Here is a 12,373-nt window from a genome sequence, read left to right on the forward strand (position 1 = left end):
GGGCATGTTGTTCTTAGAAAAAGACACCAGGCTGGGGACAGCTGGAGGGTCAGAGAAAGACAGGAAGACTTTCAACAAGTTGAATTGACAGAGACTTTTACAATGAACTTGAGCATGCTGGAGATTATGTGATAGGTGGTTGACTCGGCAGCACCTAACAACAACTTGTGTTTGCTTATTATGTTTCTTTTTATTGATAATGTCCTTTTTTTACTTAAGCAGGGTCTTGGGGGATTGTTTTCCCCTCTTTTGTTCACTTGTGTCTCCCAAGAATGTGGAATAGTATTGTTGATGTTCAAGAATATTTTTATTTTTATTATTGTTATTAGTGCATGTACCATCAAATCGGATCTGACTGGTTCAGGAGGAAATTGTCCTTTCTTCTCCAGCAAAGCATCTGATGGATTCAAACCACGCACCTCTGGGATTGCAGTGCAGCTTCTTGCCACTAGGCCACCAAAGCTCCAAGAATCTTTTTTAAAAGAAAGGCAGGCAGGCAGTAAAGAAAAAACAAGAACACCAGAGAAAAGAAGGCAGGTGGTATGTTTTTCTTTTGCTCTTTGGTTTCCAACTTCTAAAGAGGAAGTTAAGCTAGATGGTATCTAAACCTCTTCTAGATTTAAGATGTTCTGCTTCTGGCTTTTTTTTTTTTCTTTTCCAAGAATATGTTTATTTCTCGTTATTTTTAAAAACTGAAATAATTATATGTTTACAGAAAAATTAAAAACACAGTACAAATACCAATTTTAGTGTACATTTCCTCAAACAAGGATAGTCTCTTTTTTATTTAATTGAAATTGTTTTCATTAAATAAAATTTTGTTCCTTTATGAGACTGGCCATGTTGTAAACATTCCATGGTTGCATGTGGCTCACTCAACTCAATACTATTAAACATATCCTCTTATATAATTCTAACACAAGCATCAAAATGAGGAAATTAGTGTTGATACCTTGTTGTTGTTGTTACGGCTCTTATTCTTTTAAAGATTTTTAAAATTTGGGGTTTTTTTGAACATGGACTGCTAGGAAAACAAACAGATTTGTCCTGGAGAGGGTGAAGCCGGCCTGCTCCTTGGAGGCAAGGATTCTGAAGCTTCATCTGACATACTTTGAACATATTACAAGGATGGATCAGTCAGTCCTTGGAGAAGGACATCATGCTTGGGAGGGTGGAGGGACAGAGCAGGAAAGGAAGACCCTCTATGAGGTGAATTGATTCAGTGACTGGGGTAATGGGGGTAGGTGTGTCAGAGATGGTGAGATTGGCACAGGACAGAGCAGGGTTTAGGGCTGTTGTATATAGGGTCGCTATGAGTCGCAGGGGACTCGACGGCACATAACAACATCAGTTCTCATAGAGACTAATGAAAGTTAAGCCCAGAAGATGTATTTCTGGTTGACCTCTAAGATGGGACTATGAACTTGTAGACATTCCTGAAAGATTGTGAGAGTCAGCATGACGAAAGGGAAAAAACACAGATGAGAAGCACCACCTTGGTCAGCTCCACAGTGCTACACACAGGGGTCTGGGAATGAGAGCCCTTGTCATTACAGATGCAGACGGCCTACGAAGCAAGAGAGCCTCTTCCAGCCAGTGAGAAACAGTGAACCAAGGTGAGAAACCAGCTCCCGCCTGCAGAGTGAGGCTCAAAAAACTATGGACTCAGTCATGGGATCTTGTTAAAGCTCTGGCCAAATAGCTTCTCTCAACCATCCCATCCTCTTCCTATTTGCTTTCAGCAGGAGCCTTAAAGACCCTGATTCCCTTCCATATCCTGTGTTTCCTGAAGACAGTCTTTTATCTTCATTCCTCAGAGCTTTGAGCACTCTTGCTATCTAGACATTCACTGCTCCCTAGTGAATGTGCTTCCCATTTGTATTAGCCTGAGAGCCTGTGAATCTGGGTTGGCCGGACAAGTAATGGAAAATTGCTCCACCTGTCCTTACCTCTCTTCTTTGCTGCCTACTCAGCTGCTGATCCATTCTGAAAATTGTTGTGGAAACCCTGTCATCTATCAGGAACCAGGCCAGGGGCTAAAGAATCAGAGATGAATGAGGTCTAATTTGTATCTTTAGAGGAGACTTCGAGGATGCCACAGGATAGAGCAAGATTCATATCTGTAGTTGACAGGATCACAACATGACAGCACCTCACAGCAACAGTCAAGAGGAGGTGATTAGGAAAGCTTCACCAGGAGTTGGTAAAGCTCAAAATCTTCCTTAGGTCTGTGGAGAAGGCTTCCTGAAAGAGCTGACTATGATGAACTCACTGTTCAAGATTGAGGATGATTTTGAGAAACAGGAACTAGATCATCCAGGAGGAAGGAATGTGGTGAAACAAGTAAGAAATTGGAAAGATCTCCATGGTTGGAAAGAAGAGTGACTATGAAGGGACAGTGGGTGATCAAGCTGATTGATCAAGAGTGGAGCCAGGCTAGGTACCGGATTTGGGGAAGCCTGATCATCTACTTCTAAAAAATCTGCGAATCAAACTCTTACGGACCACAAAAGTCAGATCCATAAGCAGTCATGCCGATGGCACAGGACCAGGCAGCATCTCAATCAATCTTACATAAATTCCCCGTGACTAGGGATCACCACTCTTCTCGGCTGACTTGGTGGCAGCTAACATGGAGGGGAGCTCTGGGTGTGTAGTCCACACCAAGTTGTGCCACTTCTGTTTCTAGGACTTTCAATTGGATATACCAGTAGCTCCAAGAGAGGAAGACAGGCAATCTCTTCCCACTGCAATTTGCAGCAGAGACTCCTGATGGAAGGTTGCTATGAGTGAGAATCGACTCAACGACAGTGAGTTTGAATTTTTTAATTAATTAATTTACTTTTTAGCAAATAAGTATGATGCAGTTGGACAAGTGAGGGTAAGTTAAGGTAAGGCTCAAAGGCTACTATGTAAAAAGGAATTAAGACAATGCCATGTAAAGAATACTGCATTGATTATCAGGAGACCCAAACTGTAGTCCTGGTTCTACCATTAATTTGATATGGGGATGCTCTCACCCGCATTCAGTAAAAAGAAGTAATTCAATGAGATAAATTCTGTGTTCCATCTAAGTTTCATGATTTATTGATTTAGCACTATTTCCCACACAGTCTCAAAATGGTTCTTGGGATTCATAGATGAGTTCTCATGTTACTGCATTTACAAGTTCAATTCCCCAACTAGAGCAATTACTTTTTAAATAGTTACAGAATTCCATCTCAGTGATGCCTTCCCTCAGGTGAGTCAGAAAAGGCAAATGCATTATTTTCTACCTTATTTTAGTGTTTGAAGTCCATTTTTACATATGACCTAACTAATTCTAAAAGTCACTTAATGTAACAGAAGATAAAGAACATTTAAAAGGTAGTTAAGCCAACAATGAAACAAGAAATAAAAAACATGGAGCAAGGAAAGAAAAAGAATGGTGCCAGATGTACAGAATGAGCGAATGGAATTTGACTCTGAACATCTCAGCAGCCTAAGCAAAAATAGGACATTGTAGCTTCGGGGGGGGGGGGCGGTATCCCGTTTGTCTCCAGTTTTCCTCTTCTATATCTTGTAATGGAGACTCCCTCAGATAAAGAAATTGGAATGGCTGAGTTGGGTCTAAAGAATCACAGGTGCTCAATTCATCTGAAGGCACTTACTCTTTTAAGGGGCTCTTGGCATGGATGGCATAGTGAATCAGGCTGTTAACGAAAAGCATGACAATTTGAATCCCCCATCTGTTTCACAGGAGAAAGACAGGCAATCTCGTCCCATAAAGATTTAAAGTCTCATAAACCCCAGAGAATTGCCATGCATCGGACCTGACTCGTCAGCAGTGAGTTTGGTTTGGGTTTTGGGTGGCATTGTGAGTAACCCAAAATGTCAGCTGTTCAAATCCATTAGTTGCTCTGTTTCTGTAAAGATCATAGCCTTGGAAACTCTATGGGGCCCTTCTGTTTACAGAGAGTTACTCTGAGTCAGAACAGTGGGTTTGGATTTTTGGATTGTTGTTTGATGGCATAATGGTCAAACACCTCAAAAGTTGAAGCTTTAAATCTACAAGGCTTTCCTGGCTGGTGGGGGGGTGGTACAGCAGACTGTTTCCCTGAAGATTACAGCCTTGAAAACTGGATGGGGCAGTTCTGCTTTGATAGAGAGGGTGGCTTGTGGGTCAGATTTGACTACGAAAGAAACAGCCCATTGTAGTCTCTGAATACACAAACTAGGGGCAGAGGATGCAGTGATTTAAGATGCAAATTGACAGACCTTTAAAAAAGTGAAGCCAGTATTGTCATTGAAAAAGATTATTGACTATTTTTTAAAGACTCTCAGGTGCTCAATTAAGGGGAGAGGTCAGAATAGACTTAACAAAGATAGGATCAGCTTACCTCACAGCTCTGGGGCTAGGAGCTGTAAAACAGCTGAGAGATCTGGAGTTCTAACCTCCCCCACGCTCATCATCACAAAATGGCTTAAGTAGATGGGGTCCACTGTGGTGGGATTCAACATGGCCAAGGTCCTCTCACCTCTGCCCCTAACAAGCCATGGTCAGGCAAGCAGACCCTGTATCTCTGGGGACCCCAATTTTCTTGTGTAAAGCCTTTCTTAGCCTAGAAAAAAAAAAAAAAAAACCCTTTCACTCAAAATATATGTTGTCGGTTTCAAAGCAGCAGGGTCTTACTAGGAAATGTGTTGAGTCACCCCACCCAGAATTAAGACTTCCTTCTACTTACTGAGGGAGCTCGGGTGGCTTATAGCTACACCACCATCCCACCACCAACCCCAAGGTGGGAGGCTCGAATCCAACAGCAGCTCCTCTTGAAAAAGATGGGCAACCTGCTCCTGTGCGATTTCCAGATGGAAAATCTGCGCGAGGGTGATCTATGAATTGGTTACGTCAGCACATAACCACTATGCCCCACCTACCTATTAAGGAACTCTGGTGGTTTGTTGTTAGGTGTAATGAATCCTGTCCGATTCAGCCTGATAGCTGGAGTTCCTAGCCAAGTTTAACAGTTTGAATTCACCAGCCCTCAGTGGGAGAGAGGTGGGCTGTCCTCTCTGAATTAACGGTCTCAGAACTCCAATGGAAGATTGCTTGGAATTGACTCAATAGCAGTGGAATTTCAGGGTCACACATTTGTTCCCTGACAGGAGTTAGAAACGGACAAAGTGACATGCTTTAATAGGTCAAACACCCATCTCCCTGGGAAAGACAGAACTCAATCTGGGTTCCTGTCATTTCATGAATTACATTTTTGTGAATCAAATTATGAGTTTCAGGGCAGAAGCACATCTCACTTCTTAGCATAGAATGTTGCAGAGACTCTAATGTATTTCCAAGAATTAACTAAATTAGACAAATTATGTTCATCACTAAAACATAAACCCATCTGCCAACAACCTCAAATGGAGCCTTTACTTGATTTTGTCTCATTCTAAATACTTGGTATCTGATTGTTCTGTACGTTCGAGTCAGAACCAACTCATAACTGACCCTCTGGTATGTTTTCACAGGCAGTTAATTTAACAGGTCACTGCCCATGTAACTCCCACAGAGCAGCTGGTGGATTCGAACCACAAGGTTTAAGAATTGCAGCACACAGCTTCTTACCACTAGGCTACCAGAATTCCCTTTGGTATCTGGTCTCTAGCACAATTCCATTAATTGGCCAGTCCACATGAAAGTGCTTCTAAACTGTAATGATGTCCTTTCTGTGTCATCTGGGAGAGTTGTCTTAATGTCTCCAAGCCCAATTTCCTTGGGGACCTTAAGAACACCATACTCCTTACATAGAACTGTTCACATGTACAAATACTCTGTGAAAATGGCAAATCCACTTTATAAGTCATGCATAATTTATGGCTATTGCTGAAGGGGTAAAGTTTAACTAATACTACTAATGGAATAAAAACTTGAGTGCATCATTTAATTGCTATTTATTTTCATAAACATGAGGTATTTCAAAGTGCTATAAGATGCAGCACTAAATATATACATTTTTGAAGAAATTAAACACAGAACTTTGCATTTACCCAGTTCTATGCACCAAACATGAACAAATACATTAACAGGAAGAAACAGGCTAGGAAAAAGGCATATATATATATATAGTAAATTTCTTTACAAAAGTTTCTTAGTTCAAAAAGTGATAAAGTAATATCTACTCAAAACTTTCACAACTCATTTTCATACGAAAATATAAGTATCAAATTTAGTTATGTATCAGCATCATACTAAAGTATACAGGCAGTGTAAGAATTAGTACAGTACATAACAGAGATTAACAATATATTTGTATACAAAACATGCTCCTCAAACATTGAGGTATTACAGTACTTAGGTATGAACTTCCAGTCTAATACTGGCCGTGAAAGCCACCTCTCATTACTCCAAGACATGTACAAAAGGCAGTGTGTCAATGGTATTTACAGAAATGTTCCCCCAGGGGTATCAAATGGTAAACCCCTTAAGTGACATCTGCTGGAACTTAAGCACCATTTTAAAAAAAGGAATGACTTTCAGTTGTTTCGAAACTTGGAACAAGGTGACTTCAACAGCCCCAAAGGCTCTCTCTCTCTCGAGTTGTCATGAACAGCTTCTCAGAGGTGAAGTGGAAGAAACGCAGTGAGGGACACCCAGCATAGATAGCATCAGACAGACCCATATCCCAAAGCCCAGCAGAACACCCACTCGTCCTGCTCCCCACCCAGATCCAAGCTTGACAGGAGACTGATTGGAAAGTAAACCAACATTCTTAATGTCAACACAATATTTGTTTCTTTAAAAAAAAAAAAAAATCAAAATGTGCAAAGTGGCAGTGACTGTCCAGTTTTGAGAAACGTTTTAGCAAGTCCGAGCGTGGTCCATTTTCTTTAGCAACTGCTGCCGCCTTGCTTGCAACTTTTCCTTTTCCAGCAAAAGCTGGTGTTCCTCTGCCTGAAGGGAGTGGACATACTCTGTGGCCTTTTTCAAAATGACCACCTTGGCAGCCTTCTCATTCTTCACCAGCTCTGGCACATGGTCCCTAAGCGTGAGGAAGCTGGACCGCAGGTCATTGCGTCGCTGGCGTTCCAGGATGTTGTGGTTGCGGCGGCGCTCACTGTCCTCCGAGTCAGAGTTGCGGGGGCTCAAGCTCTTAGGCTTTGGAGGAACAACGCTCTTGAGGGGACGAGGGGACACTTCGCTTTTAATCTTCTTCTGGGGTGGTGCATCTTCACTCTCAACGTAGGGAGACGGGGCGGCATAGTTGTGTTGCTGGTGGATGGGGACACATCGCTTGAGGATCAGCTCACCCCCTTGAGCCCTCCCTGTGCCCAAGGCTGCGTTCTTGGGGCGCACGGTGATGGTGAAGGTGGTGACAGCCTTGTTTGAGGAAGAACGCCGCTTCTCCACCGTGACCACGTCAATCTCTTCTTCTTCATCTTCCTCTTCGTCGTCGTCATCATCTTTGAGAAAAAGAGACAGTTATTCATACAGCAAGGCCTGGCATATAGTCTGCTATAACTCTGAAACAATCAACACGATGAACGGAAATATACTGAAGTTTGAGATTATCAGGAAATATTTTTTTTCCTTTTCCAGAGCTCTGCAATACTTTCCATTCCTACTCAAAATTGGTTTTTTTGTTTTGTTTTTTATTAAAAGAAGCTCTGGTGGCATCATTTGCTATGTTATAAAGAACCTGGGCTTCAGGGTCTAAAAAACACACCAGTTGCACCACCCCAAGGCAAGTTCCCCAACTTGTAAGCCTTAGTTTTCACAGACACTCAGTAGATAAATACCACAGCTTGGGTGTGACAGATAATATACACAGGACAAGACTGAGGTAGAGGCACAATAAATAGGAGGTTTTACCCCAATCGCCAGCTTATCTTGTAAACTCATTTCCATTTTTAGCTCCCCGTAAGAATATTTACAAATTTACACATGCCTGAGTTCAACTTCTAAATCTTTTTTATGGGGGGGAACCTCCCACTTAAAAATTTAATTAAGAAAAAAAATTCTAAAAAACAACAATTTTTTCTTGTAACAAAGAGCAAATTTTGACTTCAAAGCCCTAAGCTATGAACCAAAACAATGGAAACACCTCTCCTGAAAGTCACCAACAAGAACAGCAGCACCAAAACACATGTACCATCATGTGCAGTTCTCCCTCTCCTCATTCACTATCAAGCTGAGATAGAAAATTATTGTTTAAAATGCAAGCATGAAAATCAAAACACATCTTCTACTTGATCTGAAGGAGACCGGAAAGCTGAACAATTGCTGGATTTGTTCTAAAGCCGAAATGTGAGTCTGTTCCAGTCTGTGGGTCCCTTTAAGCCAATGTTTTGGTTTTCTGCCAAGAAGCCAGCTGTTGGAAGGAAGTGCTTCCTCACCGAAAGCTGTCAAGGCTCAGACATTAAAGGGACAGAGAGCCTTTTCAAACTGGAGGCTTATCACCAAGTTTTCCTTCCAGGAGCATCAGATGGATCCAAGCTGAAGGAAACTTGGGCTTCTTATCTATTCCTATTCTGGACTTTGTAAACAGTATTTCTTCAAGTTTTCAGTGGGTCTCTGCTACCTGTTTCAAGCACAAAAGTTAGGGCAGAATTCTTTACCTCCAGAGCCCGGGGAAAGTTTTTATTTTAACCTTTTCACTTCAGTTTTAAAAAGACACATACATAACAATAATTCAGGCTCTGTGGGCATTCCTGAAGGGTTTACTAAATGCAGCCCCTTACTTTGAAGGGCAATGGATTACAGACCACCACTCATATCTCAAATTAGTCCTGAGATGCTGGCCGGAAAAACTAAACTGGAGTTAGTTTCCACTGTTAACTGCTAAGGGAAGGCCTCGCGTGTACACGCGTGTACACAACCGCTGTGCTTGCCGCCAGCTGCTAAAAGGAGGGAGTGATGGATGCCCCCCACCCCCAGTTTCTCAACTACTCTATTCTCCATGTCGCCGCCTGCTGGCCACACACCAGGAGCAACTAGCCCTGGGGCCATGGGGGTGGGGGTGGAGAGGCAGGACAGACAGATTTGAAGGAGGGTTTGGAAAAAATAAAAACATTTATTAGGCATTTGCATAATCTCACACTAACTTACTACACCCTAGATAGAATTTAGCAGTCATTAGGATCTTTTTTCCTCTCCAGGGCTTGGCTGAGTCCTTTTCTATTTCTGCCTTAACAGGTTTCTGCCCAGGAATTTTATCTAGCATTCTCTGAACCGTCTCTCTGCTTTGATCACGAACTTTGGGGGCCCGATACGGCCCAGTGTTAGCCTAGAGTAAAAGCTCCCTGAAATGACCGTTCACTCGCTCACTACCCGGGGCTGGGCTTGGAGGAAAAGGGAATCTTCATCACTGCTTTGAAAACACTCCTCAAAGCCCAAAACATGATAATTATCGAAAGGACCATGACCCCTTGTTTCAGCATTCGTGAAGCAGCCGGACACTAGCTAAGTAATGTAAAATAAGGAATCGCTCTTTACCTGAGTCGCTGAGGGTGTCCTCTCCAGACGTGCTGAGAGCCTTGTGGTCGCCGCTGCTGGCCGGACGGCTGCCTGCGCGAGGAGCAGCAGCTGGGGCGCTGACCGGGGCTGCAGCGCTCGGCCCGGAGGGGACCGCAGCGCCCGCCACAGGGGCACCGGTTGAGATGGTAGGTACAGGCACTGGATCCCGTTTGTTGACTGGAAAGGGGAAGACCACAGTGGGATCCACGCACTCGGCGGCTGGGTGGGCAAGCTCGGCAGGCAGGGTGGCCCCAGTGCGGCCGGTAGCCCCAGACGCGCTGTGCCCACGGCTAGGAGAGGTGCCGGCTCCGGTTCCGGGGACCGGGGCTGCGGTCCCTGCAGCGGGCGCCCCGCGGCCGTGCTGTAGCTTCTCGCTCACCGCGCGCTCTAGCTTCTCCCGGGCAGAAAAGCCGCTCCACATGCAATCCTGGAGGATGACAGGATTTGGGTTGAGGCTGCCTAGTCCCCCCAAGCCGAATGCATCCTCCTCGACTGGGTTCCCCCAAAGGTCAGCCTCGGGTAGCAGCATCTCGGTAGCCCAATTCGGGGGCTCCGGGCTGTGTTCCGGGAAGGCACGGCTGGGCGACAGCGGAGGTGTGGGTAACAGTTCAAACTTCTTCCAGATGTCCTCTCCCGGGGGGCTTGAGTCGGGGCCACTAAAGTAGAAGTCATCTTCATCAGGGTAGAAGCAGGGTTGCAGTGAATCAAACTCGAGGTCCGGGTTTTTACAGATCATTCCAGGCATGGTGAAAGCGGTGCAGCTTGGCATTGGCTCGCCTCCTCGTCGGCGAATGAGGGTTTCTTTCTGCCGCGCTCCTTTTAATGCTGGGGTACTTCCTTCCCGTGGAGGGCGTGGAAGGAGGGGGCCGGCTCCAACCTCCGACGCTGCAACGGACAGATACACCAAGAGAGGGGTTGGCAAGCTGAGCAGAAAGGGAGACAGGCTGCACGAAAGCTCCCCCTTAAACCTTAACCTGGCTTTCAATCTGCGCTCCAAAGCACCTACTCCGCCCCAGCGCTCCTGAAAGTGGAGGAAGTTCTGTGTGTGTCTCTCTCCCTTTTGTATACTAGCTGTCTACACCAGGGGGTATATGGGAGGAGCATGCAGATGTAGTCGGGGCTGGCTGGGGTTTCTGCAACTTTGGAAACTGCCATTTCATTCACACAAGGCACTGACTGAGGGAGGGGACTGTTGAGAGCTGCAGAATCCTAGCCCTCTCAACTTGTATGCCAGCCCTAATTGCACAGTGCATTTTCAACTGCCTTTAGAGATTGGCTCTCCAAAACAGCTACCTAGCGTTAACACTTAAAGGACTGCACCAGTTGGCCTTTGAAAAAAATGTGACCTCAGAGTTCAAAATGATAGTAGATTTAGGAAACTTTTCAAATGGAAAAGGCTCCCCCCTCTTCCCAGACAGACCAACAAGACATTCAAATCAACGAAACTCACCCACCACACACCCCCAAATTTGAGCCAGATGCCTTTTGGCATTCACCCACTCTCCAGATATTCATGCCTATGGTTTATTTAGAACCTCACTAGCCCCACCCCTACTTTTTCAAATGTCCTCTAACGGTGATGTGAACCCCAATTCTTGAGAATCATGCCAGAGTTTACATGATTGCCGTGTCTTAGAGCTGGAGCAGCCGTGACCCAGATTACTACCGCGACGGCCTCGCCCAGCCTCAGCCCCTCTCCTTCCTCCGGGGACACCTTCTGGAGAACCTCAGCTTTGGAGCGGAGACATACCAGCTCCCTCATGCCCTTGCATTAAAATGCATGAAAATTTTATAAATAAACCCCCCACCCGATCCTTCATGCACTAGGAGGGAAAAATTGGGTGGGTCTCTTCTAGAAAAAAAATAAATAAATTGAGTGTGTCCCTTCTAGCGGGTGTACCTTTGAGGCTGGAACTGGTTCGTCAGGGACACCCCGGGATCATTTTGTTTCGGAAGCGAACATAATCCCCTAGGCATATTTGGGCGCCCTGAGCGCTAGGTATAATCCGGTTCAGGGTTTGCCTTCCCGCCGCGCTCGAGGCTCCCGGGATGCCAGGCGTTTTCAACCTCGGCTCCTTACCTCCCGCTGACTGCCTGCCCGGGATCCAGTGGCGATACTGCGTGGGGGTCTCCGGCTGCACTATGGGGGATTCCTCGGCTGGCTGGCTGTGCGCACTTGCGCCAGGCTATCGCTAGCTCGGCTCCAACCGAGTTCCCAGGAGCCCCCCGCATCCACCCAGCTCGTCCAGACAGATGACTGTCACTGGCTACGCTTTGAAGCTCGGGGGATATTATTAACTGAAAAATCTGACACACTCAGGAGGCGGGGAAAGAAGGGGCTGCAGTGCAGACAAGGGGGTGGGAGAAAGAGAAAGGAGGATTCGCCCCGCCCCCTTGATTTCCATAAAAATCAGGGGAGGCGCCAAGGATTTCGCGCCAAAAGCCACTTGGCTTTTCTTCTTTGCAGAGAAGGCTGCAAAGCTGGAAAGCCTGGTGTGTGCTCCTCCCGCCCTTTTGGACCCCCGGGCTTGCACCGGGTGCACTCTACAAACCAGCTGTATGCCGTGCAGTGCAGTGCAACACCCACCCTGAGGGCCTGGCAAGTGCCTGGCACTAGAAAAAAAAAATCTGGAAGAGGGGGTGGCGGCAGGAGCCAGCACTCCTAACCCAGTCCCCCGCCTTGACTGTACACAACGGAGCGCGAGGCTAATAAGGAACAATGTTCTGCCGAGGAAGTACCTTGAGTGTGATCTCGAAGGAAAGGTAGACTCTTCAGTGCAAAATGCAAGGGAGGACGCGCCCATTTGGGAATCGTCTAGGATGTTTCTAGTTTTCAATTAAAAGGCGAGAGGCGCCCCCCTTGCTTGAAAATAAATAACT

The 12,373-nt window shown here is 45.6% G+C and overlaps 1 protein-coding gene across 1 annotated transcript; it reads right to left on the reverse strand.

The window, feature by feature from the left end:
• Positions 1-6,838: 6,838 nt before the first annotated feature.
• LOC102867204 (N-myc proto-oncogene protein-like) lies at positions 6,839-10,262 on the reverse strand. Its single transcript, XM_006880664.1, has 2 exons — positions 9,473-10,262; positions 6,839-7,440 (listed from the first exon to the last, which is right to left on the reverse strand). Exons 1-2 carry the CDS (start codon positions 10,260-10,262, stop codon positions 6,839-6,841), a joined length of 1,392 nt encoding a protein of 463 aa, XP_006880726.1.
• Positions 10,263-12,373: the final 2,111 nt, after the last annotated feature.

The sequence above is a fragment of the Elephantulus edwardii genome, unplaced genomic scaffold, assembly GCF_000299155.1.
Source record: "Elephantulus edwardii isolate Elephantulus edwardi_28Jun2011 unplaced genomic scaffold, EleEdw1.0 scaffold00009, whole genome shotgun sequence".
NCBI lineage: Eukaryota > Metazoa > Chordata > Mammalia > Macroscelidea > Macroscelididae > Elephantulus > Elephantulus edwardii.

Bases quoted from the DNA above. Each gene is read 5' to 3' on its own strand.
- LOC102867204 (XM_006880664.1), bottom strand. From the start codon at position 10,262: ATGCCAAGCTGCACCGCTTTCACCATGCCTGGAATGATCTGTAAAAAC. The intron at 7,441-9,472 runs GTAAAGAGCGAT...TTTTTCTCAAAG, and splicing joins GGACACCCTCAGCGACTCAG to ATGATGACGACGACGAAGAG.